General features: G+C 51.5%; 6 protein-coding genes across 6 annotated transcripts; 2 read left to right on the top strand and 4 right to left on the bottom strand.

Annotated features, from left to right (window-relative positions):
• Positions 1-950: 950 nt before the first annotated feature.
• On the bottom strand, positions 951-2,357 carry TRIREDRAFT_3422 (uncharacterized protein; the record flags this gene model as incomplete). The annotated part of the gene is made up of 3 exons (XM_006963963.1): positions 951-1,936; positions 2,059-2,192; positions 2,257-2,357. The coding sequence occupies 3 exons, from the start codon at positions 2,355-2,357 to the stop codon at positions 951-953; spliced, it is 1,221 nt and encodes a 406-aa protein (XP_006964025.1).
• Positions 2,358-4,066: 1,709 nt separating this feature from the next.
• On the bottom strand, positions 4,067-7,706 carry TRIREDRAFT_121284 (uncharacterized protein; the record flags this gene model as incomplete). Its single annotated transcript, XM_006964157.1, has 4 exons — positions 7,448-7,706; positions 7,007-7,333; positions 6,930-6,942; positions 4,067-6,854 (listed from the first exon to the last, which is right to left on the bottom strand). The coding sequence occupies exons 1-4, from the start codon at positions 7,581-7,583 to the stop codon at positions 4,067-4,069; spliced, it is 3,264 nt and encodes a 1,087-aa protein (XP_006964219.1). The 5' UTR covers positions 7,584-7,706.
• A 1,812-nt stretch (positions 7,707-9,518) lies between these two features.
• TRIREDRAFT_59302 (uncharacterized protein) lies at positions 9,519-12,415 on the top strand (the record flags this gene model as incomplete). Its single annotated transcript, XM_006964309.1, has 2 exons — positions 9,519-10,000; positions 10,072-12,415. 2 exons carry the CDS (start codon positions 9,519-9,521, stop codon positions 12,413-12,415), a joined length of 2,826 nt encoding a protein of 941 aa, XP_006964371.1.
• Positions 12,416-12,783: 368 nt separating this feature from the next.
• On the bottom strand, positions 12,784-17,645 carry TRIREDRAFT_73190 (zeta catalytic subunit of dna polymerase; the record flags this gene model as incomplete). Its single annotated transcript, XM_006964156.1, has 2 exons — positions 12,784-17,342; positions 17,414-17,645. 2 exons carry the CDS (start codon positions 17,643-17,645, stop codon positions 12,784-12,786), a joined length of 4,791 nt encoding a protein of 1,596 aa, XP_006964218.1.
• Positions 17,646-18,114: 469 nt separating this feature from the next.
• On the top strand, positions 18,115-19,515 carry TRIREDRAFT_3419 (uncharacterized protein; the record flags this gene model as incomplete). Its single annotated transcript, XM_006963962.1, has 1 exon — positions 18,115-19,515. One exon carries the CDS (start codon positions 18,115-18,117, stop codon positions 19,513-19,515), a length of 1,401 nt encoding a protein of 466 aa, XP_006964024.1.
• A 377-nt stretch (positions 19,516-19,892) lies between these two features.
• On the bottom strand, positions 19,893-20,633 carry rps9 (ribosomal protein S9, S4 family; the record flags this gene model as incomplete). The annotated part of the gene is made up of 3 exons (XM_006964155.1): positions 19,893-20,322; positions 20,389-20,487; positions 20,568-20,633. The coding sequence occupies 3 exons, from the start codon at positions 20,630-20,632 to the stop codon at positions 19,911-19,913; spliced, it is 576 nt and encodes a 191-aa protein (XP_006964217.1). The 3' UTR covers positions 19,893-19,910.
• Between the last annotated feature and the right edge of the window lie 157 nt (positions 20,634-20,790).

The raw sequence follows: 20,790 nt of genomic DNA, 5'->3' as shown, positions 1-20,790 counted from the left end.
AAACTAAATAAAATTAAATACTTAGTAAATATAAAAAGGTATAAAACTATATAGCGCATTAATAAGTTTATAATAACTATAAGCATTAAATAAAGATATAAAGTAAAAAAATATTATAGTATATAAAATAGTTATTTTTTAGTAAATAGTTATTACTTTAGCTTTATTATATTTTTATAGTCTTTAATTATTATAAAAGAGTTTTTACTTTTATAATAGCTATAATAATTATTATAGTAATATATTACTTACTATTTATATTTTAAAATAGCTATCTATTTAATTATAATATTAATAAAAATAAGTATTTATAAAAAGCTATTATAAGTTAGAAAACTATCTTAACTTAAGATATATTTTATATTAAAGCTATTTATAATTATAAAACACTTTTAAATAATAATGCTTTTATATAAAAAGTATATGCATTATTATAATAACTTTAAGACAGTGCTAATTTTTCCTTAATATAGTATATTATTTTATAATAGTATATAATAAAAAGTACTTTAAATAGAAAACTGTTTTTATATAGTAATAATATAGGTAGCTCTTATTATAATATAACTATTATTTACAGTAAGCGTAAGTAAAAGCGCATATAAAGAAAAACTATTTTCACGCCCCTAACTCTTACTAGACCTCTGACTAAACCCCCCCCTAGCGCCTGTAGGTAGTGAGCAATGCGGGTTTAAAGACGACAAGCGCTGTCATCATAGTTCTATCATTCCATCTTTAATGAACAGGCAATGGTAGGCATTGAAAATATACTCTTGAACATGAGCAAATATAGTCAAATGGAAGCAAGATGCCCTTGAAGCAAGGGGGCCTATCCTTTATTCATATCGATGCATTTTGTAGGCGGCTATATCACAAAAGAGGAATCTCGTTGACCGTCTAAAACGGCATTGAGAAAGGAAACACACTCAAGCCTCCTCCAACATGAGCCTTCACCGAAAGGAACTCGCAGGCCGAGGCCCCAAGCCACTCCTCTCATACGCCATGTCAACCATCTTCATCTGAGCAATGGAGTCCTCCCTGTCGACCCAATGCTGCGTCTTGCGGCCTTTGATCCTGTTGACAAACTGCTCCAGCTGGTGCCTATACGACATCCAGTGCGCCTCGCCCGGCAGATCGGCGAACTCGCCTCCGGCCTCCTTCCAGGTGTAGGCCTTGCGGGACGTCGCCTTGGTCCAGGCCTTGACGACGCTGCCGTCCTTGGAGCGGATCTCGTTCATCTCTTTGATGTCGATACGGTGCCAGAAGACGCCGTGGACAAGCCCCTGAAGCGTGAGCTCGCGCCGTTGGAACTGTTGCTGGCCGGCCGGGAGGTTGACGTTCGGGAAGGGCACCTGCTTCGTAGTGACGGTGACCCACGAGGGCTTGATGATGGTCTCGCCCATGAGGGTGCTGGAGGCGACGCCGGTGCGGCCGCCGGGGAACCGGAACGTGGCCTTGAACTCGTAGTCGCACTTGTCGTGGATGCCGTCGGTGTACGCCTTGACGTCGCAGCTGAGGCACTCCTCGGGGCTCTCGCCAAAGAGCAGGCGCAGGGCGGCGAGGTTGTACGTGCCCATGGCCATGATGGAGCCCCCAGACAGCGCGTAGTTGAAGTGAATCTGGTCCTTGCTGCTGGCCCACCAGGGGATCATGGAGCGGGTCTCGACGTGCTCAATCTCGGAGGGCTCGACGAGGGAGCGGAAGAGGGCCCACGAGGGGTAGAAGCGGCTGTGAAAGGCCTCGAGGAGGACCGGCGCGTTGGGCGCGTCCAGCTCGGGCAGGTTGAAGAGGATTTCGGCCTCGGTGGAGTTGGACACGGAGGGCTTCTCGAGGAGGACGTGCTTGCCGGCGCGGATGGCGCGGACGGCCCATTCAAAGTGTAGGCCGTTGGGGAGGGGGATGAAGACGGCGTCGATGTTGGGGTCGTCGAGGATCTCTGTCAGGGGTTAGTTTGAGCTTGCTTGCATATGGGGGTACAGTCATGAAATGGATCTTCTTGAATATCGGGTTGTATCATGAAGAAGAGGTCCTTTGAGAGACATGTGCTGAGTTAGTTACCTTGGTAGGTATCCTTGACCTCTGGGATGCTGTGGGACTTTGCGTATTCCTCTGCCTTTTTGCGATCACGGGCGCTGATGGCTTGGATGATGACTTCGGGATGGGACTTGGCGGGGTTGAACAAGGCAAGGGGTCTGTGGACATTTGTTAATAAACCTTCTTCGATACAATGGGAGAATGATATATAAGTAGACTCACGCAATGCCAGCAGCTCCCAGGACGCCGAACCTGATGGCATCGCTGGATTTGGGGGGCGTGGGTGGGTTGAAGCAACCCCAGATGCGACTGACGAGGGCCATTTTAGTAAGTCTAATAATTTCTGGTTTGGTGTACAAAGTGATAATCAAGTGGTGTGATATGTGAGCCTTCTGTGTAGAATAAGTTCCAATATCAAGGGTAGAGGTTGTTGATGTGTGTAGTAGTTGTAACTTATGTGAGGTGTCTGATGAGAGGAAACGAGATCTAAGAGTACGGCGGCCATGATGAATTTATAGACGAGAGCACATGAGCTCTCTCAGTGCCTTCAAAACAGTCTCCAACGCAAAAAACGACTCCTTCTTTCATGCCATTGCTTGCGTGTCCCGACACTTGGAAATGGAAACGAGGCTCAACATCGTCACGAAAAGGGCACTCGGATAGATTGGAAGCTCTTTGTGGCTTCTTCGTGGCGTTTTGGCAGGCAGGGGCCCGAAGCCGTTCATTGGCTCGTTTACGTGGTCCCTGTAAGCCTCCGCGAGAAGATCCCCCGGAACCCCCTGTGACACCCCTGTGACACCCCTGTCATACGCTATCAAACCACCGCCGAAGGAGCCGGGCCCCTGTAAAAGTGGCGTTGTTTAGCGCCAGCTGGGAATCTCTTTTGCTCCGAGCCGGCTTTTGGCTGATTCTGTGGCTTGGGGGAGGTTCAATGTAGGGCTGTGTCCAGTCACGAGCAGTCCATCAGCTACAGTCTTACACGACCGGCCAGTTGCATCAGCACAAGTTCAGTATGGCTGTAGTTGCTGTCTTGTCAATCACCTGTCTCATCTTTACATATATATTCTGTATGGCGTTTCGCTCGAGATGTTGCTCAGAATGTGTGCCTAAAGTTGGGCAAAGTAGGTATCTACATAGTCGGAGAGAACACATATAAGTATGTACTCATGTGGCTCACTGCCGTTCAACACGTACATACCTACCTTACCTAGGTAAAATATATTGTAAGCTTTGCAGCACGAGCGGGGGAGATGGTCGCTCATCGCCAGAGTCAACCCTTGAGCCTTAATTCAAAGGCAGAGAGATGCGAGTGCTTCATACACCTTGTTGCCGGGATACTTCTGCACCTGAGCTTCACCAATGGAGCAAGCGCTGCCTCTTTACAAAAGTGTAGCTACAGTAGCCTTTGGAAATGAGCGGACTCTTTTAATTGCGTCAATCTGGAATTGTCGCTTTTGAGAAAACTTTGCCTGTATCATGTTCACTTCAAGTGGCTCCATGTTATAGTCTCCAGGCAGGTAGTAAACTTGCTTCAAGTGTAGTCTACGATCAAAGCAAATACTCATGGAGTCTGCTAAACTCATTGGGGCTATACTTCTCTCCAGAACCAACATCTCTCAACTCGTTCGTTGTACCCAGTATATTAGTGACAAGCACCTTACCCGGCGAGCCCTCAATATCACTTTGGGCCGTCACAAGGCCGCTTTGTCACAACCGGCGTAAAGTGACCTCATGGGTCTTATGACGGCAAGCGTTTGCTACGCAAGCATGTAGGCGAACACCAAAATAGACACCGTCCACAATCACGTCCAGTAGTCTTAGTGGACGCGCGATCATCGCATCGATGGGAGATATTTGATCTTGAATATCTGCTGCGCCTTGAGAAAAAGGTTTCAGAGTCACCGACAAATCCCCCAATAACCTCAGTTGCGTTCTTCTGCCGTGGGAACAGAAGGTTCTCCTCTCCATATCTGCATTAGCGGTCGAGATGTTCAACACGCTAGTTTTCAACACTTCATCACCATGTATCTTGTCAAATCGTGGAATCGAGTCCAGATTCGTGCGATTTCTCCTCGACGATGAACCAACTCGGCGATTTTTCATTACCTCGCGAGTCAGCATTGGGCAATGAGTCAACACGCGTACTATGAGGCCGAAACAACATTGCTCTCGGCGTGGTGGGATCGAATTGTGGGTTTGTGGAAGTCGGCCCAGACTCGGAAGATAAAGTGGCATGGCCGGGATTCTTACATAGCGCAAAACTGGTCCTGAGCACTTGTTGATCCGCGACAGAATGCCCGATACGGCCATTGGCGCCAGTCAGTATGTGAGCGGCCGTAGCCTCCCGAGTTGAGGTTTCATTCGGTCCAGCCTCCTTCCCTCTTGTTGGCTCCGTGGAGGCAGAGTAGCTCACGTTTCGTTGGAGTTCGGGGCTCGCGCCTTGGCTGTCATGCCTAACAGGCATGGAGGGCTCCGATAGCGTAGTAGATTGACGACCATGGATGGGACAATCCGGGCAACTGACCACCTCAACTCTCTCGAACTTGGGTTCATCTCGGGTCTTCTGGGTATGTGAACATTCAGCATGAGAGTGTCCATCGTCTGACGGGAAGCTCAAGCCCTTTTCGTAGGAGTGTCGCTTGCCAATTCGCGTGTGCAGGATGTTATTTCTGGTCGAGTCTGCTGAAGTAGCTCTCTCAGAGTCTGGTTCAAGTGTGACCGCGTCGGTATGTTTATTGCTGCGACTTGGCTGGCGTCCTCTGCTAACAGAGCGTGATGTTTTCGGCATTGCGTCTCGATTGCTCGGAGAAGACATACGGTCCTGCTTCGTATGTTCTACAGATGCGTGGTGACCACCAACAAAGTTGTTGTCGAGAAAGCCAAGCTGACGATTACCATCAAAGTGTTGGTAGTTGGTATGATGAGGAGTGCTTCGAGGAGTGGCATGACGGTAGTAATCGATCGCCACGGGCGTTGGTATGTTTGCCCGGCTGCCAGGCCCCAAGAGGCTAGGGCTTGCAGCAATGGGTATCAAATGCCCTGCCGCAGAATCAGATGTAAACTTCTGCCAGCCATCACTTCGCATCTGCTGTAATGGAGAATGGTCCACGGCTGAGCCGCGTCGCTGAGGATCCGAATTATGTCTATTTCTAGACTCCGCTCGTTGAGAAATCTGCTCGATATGCTGTGATACTGCGCTCGGTATATCTTGCGGGCTTAGTGAAGAGTCAGACCTGCCCCTGATTCCAGAGCGGCTCGCATTGCGCGATTTGGGCGAGGAAGGTCTCGAAGGATGCTTTTCATTCTTGGCGTTGGTACGCTGGGTTGTCTTTGCCGCCGCGGACGGAGTTGACTTGCCCGTCTTATTGGATGATGTGTTCGATCTTGGAGACTGGGAATTCTGGGATCCGGTGCTTTTCGGCCCTGGAGCACCACTCGGGCTTTTGTTCTCGCTTGCATCTTCGGGCAATGAGGAGATATCCCTGATCGCTGACCACAGGAAAGGCTCTGGCTTTCTTCCAATAGGAGTGCCTGTAGCCCATTCCACTCCACCAGAAGCTGAGGATCGAAATACACTGTCGTGCGGTCGCCAAAACCAACGAGGTGATGCTGTGGCTTCATCATATGGGGTGGTCGGGGACAAAGCATCAGCCTCGTGTTCAATGGTGACATCGCCGCCGTATATGCGCTTCTCAAAACCATGCTGGAACGAATTCGATGGATACCCACTGAGAGGAAGGCCGCTATGAGGATATGGTGTGCTATCTTCTGGTGGTCTAGGATTTGAGCGCAATGTTCGAGTTGAAACTTCCGACTCATCCGACTTGACGGACTGTAACGACTCCGCGGACCTTATGGACGTTGCACTTGGAATGTTGTTCTCCGAATGTTGATTCAAGACCGGTGATGATGACTGCGGTATAATCAGTCGCGGCCGAACAGCTTGTGGCGTTGGACTAGGCGCAGAAGGCGTCGGGACGTCGTTTCCTTCTCCATTACTGGTCGCGTGATTGTGATCGACGGATTCGAGCTGCGATGGAATGGATATAGATGGGGTTCGTCGCTTCGCAGTTTGCTTGGGAGGTTGCCTCGTCGGGACCTTTGGCTGTGAGTTACTGAATGATTGTTTGTGGGCAATCGGTTCGCTTCGGTTGGAAAGTGAAGGTGCCGATGGACTTGTGGGTTCAGTCGATGGAGAGTGATGAGCCATAGATGGCGGTTGCGAAGATGAGGGTACTTCATGGCTGGAATCTCGCCCATTAGCAACTGGCTGTTCATGGTCCATGAGGGATCCAACACCATGGTCTGACTTTGCGGATAACGAGCCATGATCCAAGGAGCTGTATGTTTTGTCGGAGAGAATTCGATCATTTGCCACAATTTCTTGCTCCAGTTCGCCAGTTTGCCTGTCCAATGCAGCAGCATCTGGCCGATAGACCATCTTAGCATAGGGCGGATTGGTGGTGTCGACGACCAACAACTCTTTCTCGCCCCTCCCCAGCAAACCATATACTTTCACTTCTCCCTCTTGGATGCCGATGACGGCACTGGTTCCAGCGTAGGTTGCTTCATCTTCAGTACCAGTGCGATTGCAGAAGACCACGATGATCTCGTCCTCGTTGTTAGAGCGAATCAGTGGCTCCAATCGTGTTACCCAGTATGTCAACGTATTCATATCTGGCTCGTTAGGCATTCGACTGAAGTGACGGCGATCTTCTCTCGTCATCCACGCCATGGAGACAATGACTAGATTCGACTCGACTTCGAGAACATGGAAGGCAAACTCAAAGGCGTGCCATGGTGCTTCGAACTTGTATGGACTAAGATTCTGCAATTAGAAATACGTTCGCAAAGTGATGGGAAAGCACGTCAAGATTCGACAGCCGCTCACTTACTTGATGTCCATACCTAATAATGCATCGTTAGGATAACTTCATTCAGATGGGAACAGTGTAGCTTTCTGCTGACTCACATATGCCAATGGAAGTGTTGCCGAGCCCGGGGATATAACCATCAAAGAATCCGCGATTGCCTTCCAGTGCCCATGACTCGTCCGTATAATAAAGGAAACACTTCCGATAATTCGCGATTGTTTCGCCATCTCCATTAACCACAATGGCTGAGTTGTAATATTCGGGACCCGTCGGCCAGTTGGGAGAGACGTCAACTTTCTCAGGATACCCAACAAGAACCGTGCAGTTATACTTCAAAGCCATCGTCCTGGCCCAGAGCGCGCTGATACCTGAGCCTGAAGGCTCAAGGAATGGCGAGATATCCTGTAATGACTTGAAATTGTACCCTAGGCGACAATTAGTCTGCTATACAACTTGGTCAATAGTTGGGGTGGGGGAACTGTGAGGAGCCCGCAGGGAAAAGGATCAGAGCAGTAACAAATGCAGAGTAGAATGCATACCGGAAAAGGCCAGTTCGGGTAGAACAAGAACATCCAGATCATCAGGGTTCGCTCTCGAGAGGACTGCATCAGCGCGATTCAAGTTATTGTCCACATCGCCCACTTGGGGTGCAAATTGCAAACACCCAATCCTCATGGTTGTCGAACCACGGAGTCGCGTGCACCTAGGTATTATCGCCCCTTCTTCTCCTGTGGTCCCTTATGAGATGCAGATGGTTAGGTAGTGCAGCCTGTGACTTTTGTTGGGTGCTTCAAAGTAGACAGAAGTTGTCGGTAAGAGCAAAAATGAGACTTAGCCAGAAGGATGTGAGGGGGAGGAAGTAGGTTAAGTGTTCTGAAGGGGAGACTCCCAATTATTTATCACTCCCTACACTAAAGCATGGGGAACCTTAGACGGAAACGGCTTCTGAGGTATATTTCATGTGCTCTTGACCCGAAGTACGAAAGGTAGGAGGTACCTGAACTTGATGTATTATTGCGCTTTCGAGTGGACTAAGAAGGCCAGGAATAGAGAATCCTCGAGCATGGTTGTATTCCATGGGTTCAATGTTTCAATATGTATGTTGGTTGGACATCTGTAGCACTGCACAGGTGGGTACGATCACAGCCAACCGTAGGCGTATATTAACCGCTCAAAGCCCCCCCCTGCCGCGTCCTTGGTCAGCTATTTTAGGCGTGGATTGGTTGAAGACAATAATGCGTTGGTTGCAAACAGAGGGTGGGTGGATTCTAGCCTTTTAGCGCAAAGAACATAACCATGAGGTACTGGCAGACACGGAGGGGAGGAAATGAGCGTGGGGGATAAGCCGAGGGAAATAAGCCCACATTCTGTCCATGCATCCTCCCCCAAACATACGCTCTCCTCCAAGTGGAAAACGTGATGGGACAGAGGGGGAGATAAGTGCAAAGAGAAAGAGAGAGAGGGAGCCAAAGAGAGAGAGGGAGCCAAAGAGAAAGGAGGGAGTTGTTGGGCTCTTGATAGTGGATTCATCATCACGAATGTTCGAAGCTTACCTACTACTAGGTATCCGCAGTACCTAGTTTTCGCCTGCAAAAAGCCATGCGTCGATATTCCAGTACCTAGGTACCTTGGGTTCCTAGCAGTCAGTAGCAATACCTGGGGCTTTTTGAAGTCCTCCCTTCGACTGGTCTTTACTTCCCGAAATGTCTCTGACTTGAACCGACAAGAGCTATGGGAGAATATGAATATACCTACTTTCCATCGTCTAGGTATCTCTTAGGACGAATATGATACCTAAGGTACCTCCCTAGCAGTAGGGTAGTGAGGTTCCTGTCATGTAAGGTGGACTACTCTATAGGTAGTGTTTTCAGGTCGATTACGGAGGACTTATTACCTACTACGTACCTACCTAGGTAGGTACGTTATGTTGATTCCGGCGAGCGTTCTTGGTCAAGCACCTACTAAGGTACCTCCCATTTTGCTTCGCTGTCGTCATCTCTAACCGCCGGCGACATTGGCGGCTACCTGCTATGCCTGCCGTGGCTAAGGAAGCTCGACATTTCAGCTTTATATCCGGTCTCTCGAAGATAGCCGCTTGAGTTCCGCATCACAATGCTACAAATTTGAAAGACGATTACAGTCCCTCCGGAGCTCTGGGGTAAACAACGAACATGGTATTTTCCAGCGGAGGCTACTTACTTTAAGTGGGATTTTACGCCCAAATATCAAGTAGAGGAGTTGGGGGGGGTACATGACGCAAAAGCGCATTCTCTTACCTGACTAAAGTGACCTGCGCTCGGCTCCGGCATCACATGACGTAGCCCAGCTTCAAGTCAATCATATCTGGCCAGCTTACCTCCAAGCTACATGTAAACGCTGCAGCAGCAGCTCGACTATCGCTCGACCAACCCACCCTGGCAGCTTTCTCTCGTGCAGCATAATGATTGTCTGCTTTTCCATCGCGTTGCTTTCGCCTTGATCGTCTATAGCTGGGCCGCCATTCTCGTGGCCGGCAAGTTCCTACAGCTGAGGCGCCCGTCCATTCTTTCCGTCTCTTGCTGTCCTCTCTCCCTCTCCCCCCCCCCCCCCTCTCTCTCGCCGCCCTTCACCATGGCTACCTGGACCACGATCTTGGTGGCCTATCTACTAGGCGGCGTGACTTTTATCCCTCTGTTGGTTGCGTTTGTCTTCCTCTACGGATACTATAACCTGCCGTACCGACGCACCCTCGGCTTTCAAGAGGATCATGACGATGGCAGCATCGTCCGTCCCGGCGACGACACGACTGCACTCGACGAGGCCAGGAGGGCCAGGAACAACAGCGATTCCAAGAGGACAAATGCCGATGTTGATGTCGCCGCTGGGTATTTTGCCGTCTGCCGCGAATATACCCCCATGGGCATCAACGCAAAGCCCGTGGAACGCTCAACCCCCATCGGCTCCGCCACAGTGACCCCTACAAGTCCGAGCGTCTATCAGACAATGTATAGGAGTATATTCGATCGCAAGGCTGCTGCCAGCTCGATGGATAGTAGCAGCAGTGTCAGCCAACGGCCCAAGAAGGCAGGCAATGTCTTTTACGTGGTGCTCAGGTACGCTTCTGCCCTCCCCATCTCGCCATTCGCATGTTGCCGCCTTGACCATGTGCTGATCAGCTCCGCAGACATGGGCATTTGATGTTGTTTGACGACGAAGAGCAGCTCGAAGTACGACATGTGATATCCCTAGCGCATCATAGGATAGGGCTGTATTCCGGAGGCGACGTGACCCCCGAGGGCGAGCTGTTCATCAAGCGAAACGCAATATCCCTGACGCGAAAACCCAACGAATCCGAACATACCCCCGACAACCAGGCGTCGAGGCCGTTTTATTTGTTCTCGGAAAATTGTTCAGCCAAGGAAGACTTCTACTTTGCTATGCTCAAGAACCAACAGCATACGTTCGGGTTCGAGCATATCGCGCCCAATCCCAAGCAGTTCGAGCTCAAGTCTATCATTTCACTTGTGCAGAAGCTGCATTCATCAGAGGATCAGGTGCACTCGCGCTGGATCAACGCGATGATCGGAAGGATCTTTCTTGGCGTGTATAAGACCAGGGACCTGGAAACGTTCATACGCGAAAAGATTACCAAGAAGATCTCGCGCGTCAAGCGGCCTTCGTTCCTCACCAATATCACGATTCAGCAGATTGATACGGGAGATGCTGCGCCCTACTTCGCCAACTTGAAACTCAAGGATCTCAATGTCGAGGGAGAGTGTGTCGTGGAGGCCGACTTGAGATACACCGGCAGTTTTCGTATTGAGGTTGCTGCTACCGCGAGGATCGATCTGGGCGCAAGGTTCAAGGTTCGAGAAGTCAACTTGATTCTTGCCGTCGTTTTGCGCAGGCTGGAAGGTCACGTTCTGTTCAAGATTAAGCCGCCTCCCAGCAACAGGATTTGGTTTTCCTTCCAGACAATGCCAAAGCTGGAGATGACCATCGAGCCCGTCGTCAGCTCGAGACAAATCACATATACCGTCATTACCCGTCAGATAGAAAATCGCATCAAGGAGGTCTTTGCCGAGACATTAGTTCAGCCATTTTGGGACGACGTTCCCTTCTTTAACACGGAACACAAACAGCTGAGAGGCGGCATCTTCGAAGGCGACGATGCAGTCAGGCCCTCCTCGCAGCCTGCCGAACCCTTGGCCCAGATTGGCGACGGTGAAATTCCTGATCTCCTTGACGCTGGCGTTACCCAGACGCTAGACGACGCTCAGTCCATAGACAAGAGCCAATCAATGCCAGTAATAGACGCTCTCGAGCCGGCGACAAGTCCGCTTAGAAAGACGTCGGACAAAGCAGCAAGTGCCTCACCGGCTGCGGCGTCGTCAACCAGCGTGGACCTAGCTCCTCCGGCTCCTGTTCATTCTCCTAGGATTGTGAAGCCCGCCACTGAGCCTATTGTCGGAACCGAAACAACGCATGCTGACCTGTTCAAACCATCAACGTCTCCGCCGGACCATGCCATGAACCACATGGCAGCACTGCGCTCCAGGTCCCAAGACGCCTCACCCATATCCATCACTAGGAAGCTGTCACAGTCCACCCTCGTCTCTCGGCGGTCGTCCTCCTCGTCAAAGGAGCTGCACGGCAACGCAGCCGGAGAAGACGAACAGCATGCAGAATCCAAGCCCATGCTACCAATACCGCAGCAATATGCCGCGTCTTCCTTCGGCGTAGCGGCGGCATCTGATTCTGATCTCTCTCGCACCCCTACTGCCGGCTCGATCAAGTCCCAGGCAGGCTCCATCAGCCGCAGCTTGTTCCAGAGGCGCGAACCCCCCGGTTCTGGGCCCGCAGCATCTCTTGAGGGCGAAGGTATGGTGCAAAAGAGGAATACCTTGGCAGCGGTCACCAATGCAGCTGTTCAGGCAAAGCAATGGGGTTGGAACGCTATCCAACGGCAAAGAGAGGCCTTGAGGAACAATGATAAGACCATCGCCGTTGATCTGAGCCAGCCTATGGGTCGAGGGCAACCCCTTCCGCCACCAGGGACACCACTTCCAATGCCAACAAATGGAGGCACCAAGATAGGGCCTGTCCCCACGTCCAAGCGGAGATCCCCAAACCTCATCCCAGAGGAAGAGGCTGCCCTTGCAGCCGAGGACAGTCAGGGCGTTGCGCCTTCGCCTGGGAGACACCATTCTCCGCCGCGGAGGAGGCGACAAGACAGCCAGCAGCAAGACGACTACAGCCCGAATATCCTCGTAGTCGCTGCGCCGGACGATTCACAGCCCACTACTCCCGCCATTGAGGACGAGGCACGTCAGACTGAGCTTTGGAATGGAGAGCTGCCGCCAACAGTGCAGCAGAGGAGTGGCAAGCAGGTCGCCGCGGATGACAACGACCAGGGCTCGGAGGCAGGCAATCCCGTCACCGCCAGCAGGCCCATTCCGATCAGCCCATCGACTTTTGCACAGCCGAACGACGACGATGACTATTCCGCATGGCTGGTAGACGACTAGACTTTTTAACCGCTCAGATCTTTCAGCTATGCGTCTCACATCACTAATTCGGGGCATGAGGGGTCTGCTTCACAATATTTTCATTTTACCTTCCTTTCTCCTGTCATAGAGTCACTTGTATAAGATGAATAGAGCGGAGAGGTTACTCTCTTAGCCAAGAGGGCACAGAGAATCTCTTAGGCTATGTAGGGACGGCACATCTTTGTATTTTAGCGTTGGCGTTCGCGCGGCGGCAAGGCCAGGTGCATCAATTACCATGGATCAGTTGTATATTGAGTGAGACGATATTCTCCTTTTCCTCCGCCTCCTCTCTCCAGCCCTTATTTTCAAAAGCTTTCAGTGTCTGACAGTAAGCCACATTCACTTGACTACCAGTCCAGTGAAAGGTCTTCCATGCTGGCGTGCAACTCATCGATTAGGGGCTCCGTCACTACTTGCTCGTGATGCATCTTGCTTCTCAGCCTTGTGCGAGTCCAGAACACGGGGCAGTCATGGCTGTCACACGCAACCTCTTCCAGTGGGCCGAGTCCTTCACAGCCTTGGCAGATGCGCTTCATTTCGTCGTACTTGCGCTCCACCGCCACCAGCTTCGATTGCAGCGTCAGCAACGAGTCTGGCGCCTTGGCGTAGCAGAAGCTGCACAACGACATCTCCGCAGAGCTGACAACCTTTCTGCCACAAACCAAGCAGTTAATCGAATGCATATACGCCTCCAGAGTCCGCTTCTTGTGGCCGTGCCCCTTGGTTCGCTGGATCCGCCGGATTTTGGGCATCGCCTCATACCACTGTCTCACGTTGGCGCCGACGAGGTTGAATATCCGCTCCAGGGGAGGTATCAGATTCTTGGTGATGTAATAGTCCGCATCCAGCTGCCAGTGAGGGTTGCGAAGAAGCTCCTCCGGCGAGACACACCGGTCGATGAGCCGAGCGCCCGGCGCTCCCGTAACCACCACATAGGGCACCCGTTCGCCGTACTGCGGCTCTGCCCTCGAGTCTTGTAGCATCTTTCTCGCGCTAATCATGGCCCCAGCAGGTGGTAGGCCATGCTCTGAATAGGATCCTAGGCGAACCTCCTTGGCAAAGCAAAAGTCCTGGATCGACACTCGACCACTCATCACCTTCCTGCACTGTTCCTGGAAGTAATCCTTGACTTGGCTCAGGTCCGCCGTTTCGAACAGTAGTCTCAGAGCCTTCTCCTCGATCTTCTGCTCTGCAGGAGTCCCGTCGCGGCGTACAGTTTCTATGCCTTTGGCATCGAACTCGGGCTTGGCCTGATCCTTGCTCTCGTACCTGTACCCGACGTAGCGTTTCTTGGCGAGGAGAACGCAAGGATGGTAGACTTTTTCAAACTTGAGCTTGACTGGCTTAGGGTTCCTTTCCGTGATGGCTTGAGCAATCTCCTGTCCTATGACAAAGGCCTCATCCCTGGATCGGCCCTTGAGGTAGACGAAAAGGCTATCAGTATCGCCGTAAACCACTTCAGCGCCCCATCGCTCCACCGAATGTATGTACGCAGTGGCCCTCTCCAGAGTCTCGCGACCAGTCTGCACAATGCTATCCGCAATCTCCGAGCACGGCATTCGACCCGAAAAGGAGGCCGACGTGTAACCATAGGTCACGTTGGCGAGCAGCTTCAGCGCAAGCTGTCGATTGTTCAGCAGCCGCTGCAGAGTCTTGTCATCCCGATCCTGCTTCATTCCGCTCTTGACCATGATTCTTGTCTCCAGAATTTCCGTCAACATCTTGGCGAGTAGGGACTTACGGACCTCGGCTTTCACATACATCATGCCATTGGGCGCGACGTTGATGTGCTTCGCCAGCAAGCTCAACAGCCCGTCCTGTCGTCTGTACTCGGCGAAGCCCATCTTGCTCTTACCTCGCCAGTCTGTGATGCGCCCCAAGAACGTTGAATAGCAGTAATTGTATGCGATCATGATGCTTGGATAGAGACTCTGGAAATCAAGAACAACCAGGGGGCTACTGTAAAAGGCGCTTTGGGGCTCCATCACCAATGGTAAGCACTCAAGAGCATTTTGCTGGCCGACTTGCTTCCGACTCGGGGAGACAAGCATGAAATTCTCCGGCTTTGCGATCCGGAACATGATGGACTCGACTTTGAACTGCGAGCCGCGAGAGAAGACGGAGAAGAAGTCGACGCCTAGAAGCCTTGCCTGCTCGCTCGTCCTCGATATGAGCTCGTTGGACTCCAGAATCTCCAGGTCCAGTCTGGTCCGTGTGCGGTAGTATCTCAGAAGCCTTACCACGTCCTGCGGCTTGCCGCTGCGGTGCCAAGATGTGAGACACCTCCATGGATAATGAGGTATGCGACGGTGCAAAAGATGCCAAACCACATTTTCCATCGTATATTGGAGGAGGTTGACTTCGCCACGCATTGCCCTCCAGATGTTGATCATATGCCTTCCTGTTACGCGAATACTCGAGGTCGTGTTGAAGCCCCATTGGTCGTTTTCCTTGCCAAAACGCCCGTTGGATTGCGTCTTCATCCTGGAGAATTCACTGCAAAGGTCATAGTCATACTTCAGCCTCGCTCGTTCAATGAGATAGCCCCATGAGCTTCCATGCACTTCATAGCCAGTCAGTATGTCCGGATCATAGAATCTGACAATCTCAACCATCCTATTGAGCAAATCCAGCTCTGACGACTCTTCAGCAACTTCGTCAGGCACCACACTTCTGATTTGCTCAGCTAGAATACTGTCGACCGACTGGACCAAGACTCCAGAACCGGAGGATCCCGACATTTCAGGAGTCGCGCTGCTCGTTGCTCCGTCGTCTTTCCAGTGCCAGAAGATGCATTGTATCTCGTCTTCCTCTGGATTGGGAACAAAATTCCCCCTTGTATTGACGTGGATTTCGAGACTCATTGTGCTCATGTATTGAGCCTCATGTGGGATAGCCGAGGAGGGCTGTCTCTGGCTGTACTTAAAGTTGTGTTTGGTCCTTGGCGTTGGGCCGTCTATCTGAGATAGCCATGAACGAATTAGCCTTGGTTTGGCCCTTTTCATGTCAGTCGCATTCTGAACCATCCACCTAGCAACCTCATCGTAGGAAGGAGGGAATCCGACAATCTCCCAGCCTCTCCATGAGCAGTGTTCCTTCAATCGCTGTTCATTTTGCCACATGTCGGCCTCGCGGGAGAGGCTTGTATCGCTATCGTGGCTCATCCAAGCCGGGGCAGAATTGCCCGTTGGATCGAAACTAGGTAGAAAGGGCAAAGTATTGCTAATCAAGTGAAACTCCCTGCCGGCATACTCGCGTCGTCGCAATGGAACATCGGCTTCATTGCTGTAGAAAGCGTCCTGGTATAAGACTTCCGGACAGCCGCGCTCGCTTTGACAAGTGACATCGGCTACAGAAGGAGGAGGAAGGGCATATGTCATGAAGCGACTGGAACCCTGAGTCTTTGGCTTTGTTGCACCGACTTGTGAGGCCTTGAAAAGTTCGATATGCTGAAGCGAATCAGATTGCGGTTTGAGACAAGAGCGTGGTTCATCCACGGCCGTTGAGGAAGGCAAAGATTTTCCCTGGTGCGTTACAAAGTGCTTGGCCCTCTTTGCAATGCTGTCATCTGGCAATGATGCTGTTCGTTTACTTACTGACCTGATCTCCAGACCAGTTACATTCTTTTGGCCATGTGTATAAGTGAGTCGATTGCGCTGAGCAGCTTCAACTAAAATGGACGAGAATGGTAGTCTAGGGATTTGGCCAGTCAAAAGACCGCTTTCGCCAATTCCAAGAAAACGGGCGTTGGATCTTCCAGATTCGGGATCCTTGGTGGACTGAGCCATTGTAGATTTGGGTGTTACGGCGTCAATATTCTCCAGTGATGGCACACTATGCTCCTTCCTGGACTCCTCCTCGAAATCCAAACCAACTGCATTTGTTGTAAGCCAGGCATCTTCGTCTGCTTGAGACATCTGCAGCTTCTGTTCATCAACCTCGATGTTGCTGCTCGGATCCTCGTTTGGCCGTGCCGAAGTCAAAGAAAGCCCAAGCGCAGCCGATAGGTTCGACGGGTGGAGGTCTTCGACAGATTGTAGGCTGGTTTTGATCGAGCTCTCATGAGGCAGGGGTTCCAGAAAGGTACCTAGGCTCAACCCAGACTCGTGGAACTGCTCCTGTTCTTCAGAGATCAGATTCTCCACCTTCCGCCGATAGTCTTCCTCGTGCATCCATGCCTGTGGCTCGGATGACCGAGAGTCCGCCGACATTGACACAAGAGCCTCTCTTGGAAAAGAGGAAACAAGAGGCTGAGCGGGTGTTTGGCCGGGTGGCAGTTGACGCTGACGCCTTCGAGCTTCGGCCTTCCATAGTCCAGCCAGACTTGAAACCAACCTTGTATCGTCTGACGGAGGCCTGATGAACTCAGAAAAATCCTGGTGGAGCAGTCGTTCCTTGATCTTCTCCCTATTGATGATATTTTGGGCGGAGATGTCGACTTCGATCGAGCAATAACTTTCCCGAGGCAGCGCGAGGTCATCCGTAATATAGTCCACCGGAACAGTGCCCTCATCCCAAAGCTGAGAAGACGCAGCGTTACCTTCATGTCGTGGAGGGACCGGGCATCTGAAAAACGTCTGCGACGATTCGACATAATCGCACCCATACAAGTTGTAGTCAACCATGAACTGGAGGAGATATTGGAGATGAGCCTCGTACGGCTGAAACTTCCGCTTCAGTATAACTCCCTGCTGAAGCAAGTCCGCCAGTCGCGTCATAACCATAGGATTAAACATGTAGATCTTGAGGAAAGGCTTATAGCCAACAGCGTAGCCGTAGAAGGGGACCCCTTTCACCAGGGTGATCCGCGCAACGAACTTGGCCTTGTCTCCATCCTGATCACGCCGGTAGCTTATGGCCAGCGCATGGTCGATAGAGAGGTGCAGGCGGTATATAAAAGCCCCAACTATCTCGTTCAGCAACATGCCAGGTACGATGAGTTTATGAGATGGAAGATCACCACGTCGTATGGCTCACCTGCGTCTTGGTTCAAGTCTCCGTCATACTCCACGTATAGATAAGGAAACACGCCATGCACATGGGCGCACACCTTCTGACCGAATTCCGTCGAGCCAAAGATCCGAATGACGGGGACTCTAGTCGCATTCACGAGGGGTGCCTGGAGGTCGTTGCGCAGCTGGGGGTCATGACGACTCGGTAAGGCTTGATAGTGATCAATACAGTTCAAGCGGACGCGGAACAAAACCATTCTTCTCAGCGAATTGATCCATCAGCATGCGCTTGACTCGGTGACAGCCAAAGGAAGTGAAGTTGAGGTGACTCTCCAGCAATGGAAGTTATCGAAGGCAAAGATCGCAAGTTCAAGAGGGACGTGTCAAGGTCGCGTCATTGCGGGGCGAGAGAATCGCGAGATCACGTGCAGATAAAGTCACCTATCAAGGCGCCATCCGCCGAAGTACATTGTACCTTGGCTGATTTGAGGTGAAGGCCCAGCCGAAGCAGTTTCGAAGTTTCGCGACCGCCTGTCTCGTACAAGTCCCAGGTACTACTACCTATCCAAACACCTGGAATCTGTCCTTCATCTGGGAGGACAACTCTCTCGACCTGCAGCCTGTTCTCAATAGGACCTTCTTCTGGTCTTTTGAGTGATCACCGCTCATATCCAGAGATAAATCGCCGCATCAATCATTATACGCATACGTGCCTCCTCGAGAATCATGCCTCCACCACGAAAACCCGCGACAGGAGCGGCCTCAAAGGAGGAAAACATTTACATCCCCTCTTTCATCAGCAAGCGGCCGTTCTATGCAGGCGAAGAAGGAGATGACAATGACTACCTGAAGCATCAGCGCCGGGAGGAGAAGAACGAGAAGTCGCAGTGGTACGACCGCGGGAAGAAGGCTGGGCCGGCCGCGACGAAATACCGCAAGGGCGCATGCGAGAACTGCGGCTCAATGACGCACAAGGTCAAAGACTGTCTAAGCCGACCTAGAGCCAAGGGGGCCAAGTGGACGGGCAAGGATATTCAGGCAGACGAAATCGTTCAAGATGTCAAGCTGGGTTGGGATGCAAAACGAGATCGCTGGAACGGATACGACGCCAGAGAGTATCGCAAAGTGATTGATGACTATAACCAGATGGAGGAGCTTCGAAAAAAGGCGAAGACCAATTCCAATGGCGAAGAGGATGAGGAAGAGAAAGATGACGGTGACAAGTACGCTGAAGAAAATGACATGAGCAAGCACCAGAGTACGGCAACGAGGCAGCTTAGGATACGAGAAGACACAGCCAAGTATCTTCTGAATCTCGACCTCGAGTCCGCAAAGTACGATCCTAAAACCAGAGCCCTGGTCAACTCCGGCGCAACAGCGGACAAGGCGGCCGACGTGTTTGCCGAGGAGGGTTTCATGCGATCCTCTGGCGACGCTGGCGAATTTGAAAAGGCGCAGCGCTATGCGTGGGAAGTTCAGGAGAAAAGCGGCGATACCTCGCAGCACCTGCAGGCTAACCCGACAGCCGGTGCCTTTTATCGAAAGAAGCAAGCAGAAGAAGCCGAGAGAAGGCGCCTGGAACGGGAACAGCAGCTGTTGGACAAATACGGCGGCGAGGGACAGAAAGTCATGCCTGCTGCGCTGCGCAATCTGGCCATGTCAGAGTCTGAAACGTTTGTCGAATACGATGAGGCTGGCCTGATCAAAGGTGCACCGCTGAGAGGTGCAAAGTCCAAATACGCAGAGGACGTTCTGATCAACAACCATACCTCGGTCTGGGGTAGCTGGTGGTCAAACTTCAAATGGGGCTACGCATGTTGTCATTCGTTCATCAAGAACAGCTATTGTACTGGCGAGGAGGGCAAGGTAGCTTGGGAGGCTGCCGAGCGTCAACGATACGCTGCCCCTGCCTTGGAACAGGGAGCTGAACCGATATCTGCGGGAACCGAAGAGGCCGAGTCAACAGCGGACCCCCAGACAGCAAGGTCCAAGAAGCGTACGCAAGCGGACATGAATGGGATGGGAGTTTCGGAGGCTGAGATGGATGAATATCGTCGAAAGAGAACCGTCGCTCAAGATCCAATGGCAAAGCTACTCGGCACAGATGAGCTCATGGGTCAAGAATAGGAGCTCGGAACCCGGTCGCATCTACATCCCTACCGCGTTCTGGATCCAGCATGCGCCTTGTCAGGGCTACCTAAGGACGCTTTGTTACGTTAAACATTACTGTTGATACGTATCGCGAGACACCGCTATCGATATGCCCAATGCAGGCATCGTTTAAACATATATCCACCTTTTAACAGACAATACTCTAGTCACGTAGGCATATGTGATAGTTCAGGTGGAATTACGTTTTCGTGTTTTTTTTGTGTGGCTTTTGAAATCATTCCATTTTGTCCTTTGGCCAACGCCGAAAGCTAGGAGGATAAACCCTTTTTTATTCCCTGCCAGTGATATCCCTCAGTGGTGCACCAGCTCCGTATGCAGGAGAGTCATTAGCACATATATACGGTGCGCATTTACTCGTCATCCTCCTCCTCCTCACCATCCTCGCCCTTCTCGGCGGCCTTGGCCTTCTTTCTGCGGACACGACCAGGACGGCCGTTGCCGAATGGTGAGGTCAGGGCGAAGTCAATGTGCTTCTGGGAGTCGAGTCGGACAATGAAGGAGGGGACATTGACGATCTGCTTGCCGACGCGGATGTGGCGCTGGCGGATCAGGACACGGGCGTGGTGGATAGACTTGGCCAGGCCGAGCTTGTAGACGCAGGTCTGCAGGCGGCGCTCCAAGAAATCCTCAATCTTCAACGCCAGCACGTAATCGAGCTTCATGCGAGACTCGTCGAGGACACCGACACGGACGAGACGGCGAATCAGGGCGTTGCCTTCGAAAAGTCGCTTGGGGTCCTTCTCGTCGAGGGTAAGAAGCTGACTGTAGGCAACCCGCCGTTAGCTGGGGATGACTTCTTCAAGCGGCTGGTTTCGACAATCGACTTACCGGGCAGCACGACGGATCTTGGACAGAGTCAAACCGACTCGCCAGACCTCACGCTTGTTGCGCAGGCCATATTCACCAACGAGCTTCAGCTCCGCGTCCCTGATCAAAGCATGTCAGTTTCCTTGTCACAATCGACATGAACAGAGCCATGCTCTAGTTCAGTGGCCGGTGATACTGACAGACGAGCAGACTCGAAGGGTCGGCGAGGGACACGCGAGGTCTTGGAATGCGCACGAGGGGCCATTCTGTAGAATTGTCAGAGGTTATGGCTCGGACGGGTAAGAATTGAGTATATGAGATACTCACTTGACTTGCTTCCTAAAGTGGTGGCTGCTGGTGAACTTTTGCGCGGGTGATCTCGAGGAATCGTCAAGGTTGTGTGGATAGGAAATTTGGCGTCTG

This window comes from Trichoderma reesei (assembly GCF_000167675.1).
Source record: "Trichoderma reesei QM6a unplaced genomic scaffold TRIREscaffold_6, whole genome shotgun sequence".
NCBI lineage: Eukaryota > Fungi > Ascomycota > Sordariomycetes > Hypocreales > Hypocreaceae > Trichoderma > Trichoderma reesei.
Note: the sequence above shows the minus strand (reverse complement) of the source record. Positions and strands in the feature narration are given on the sequence as shown.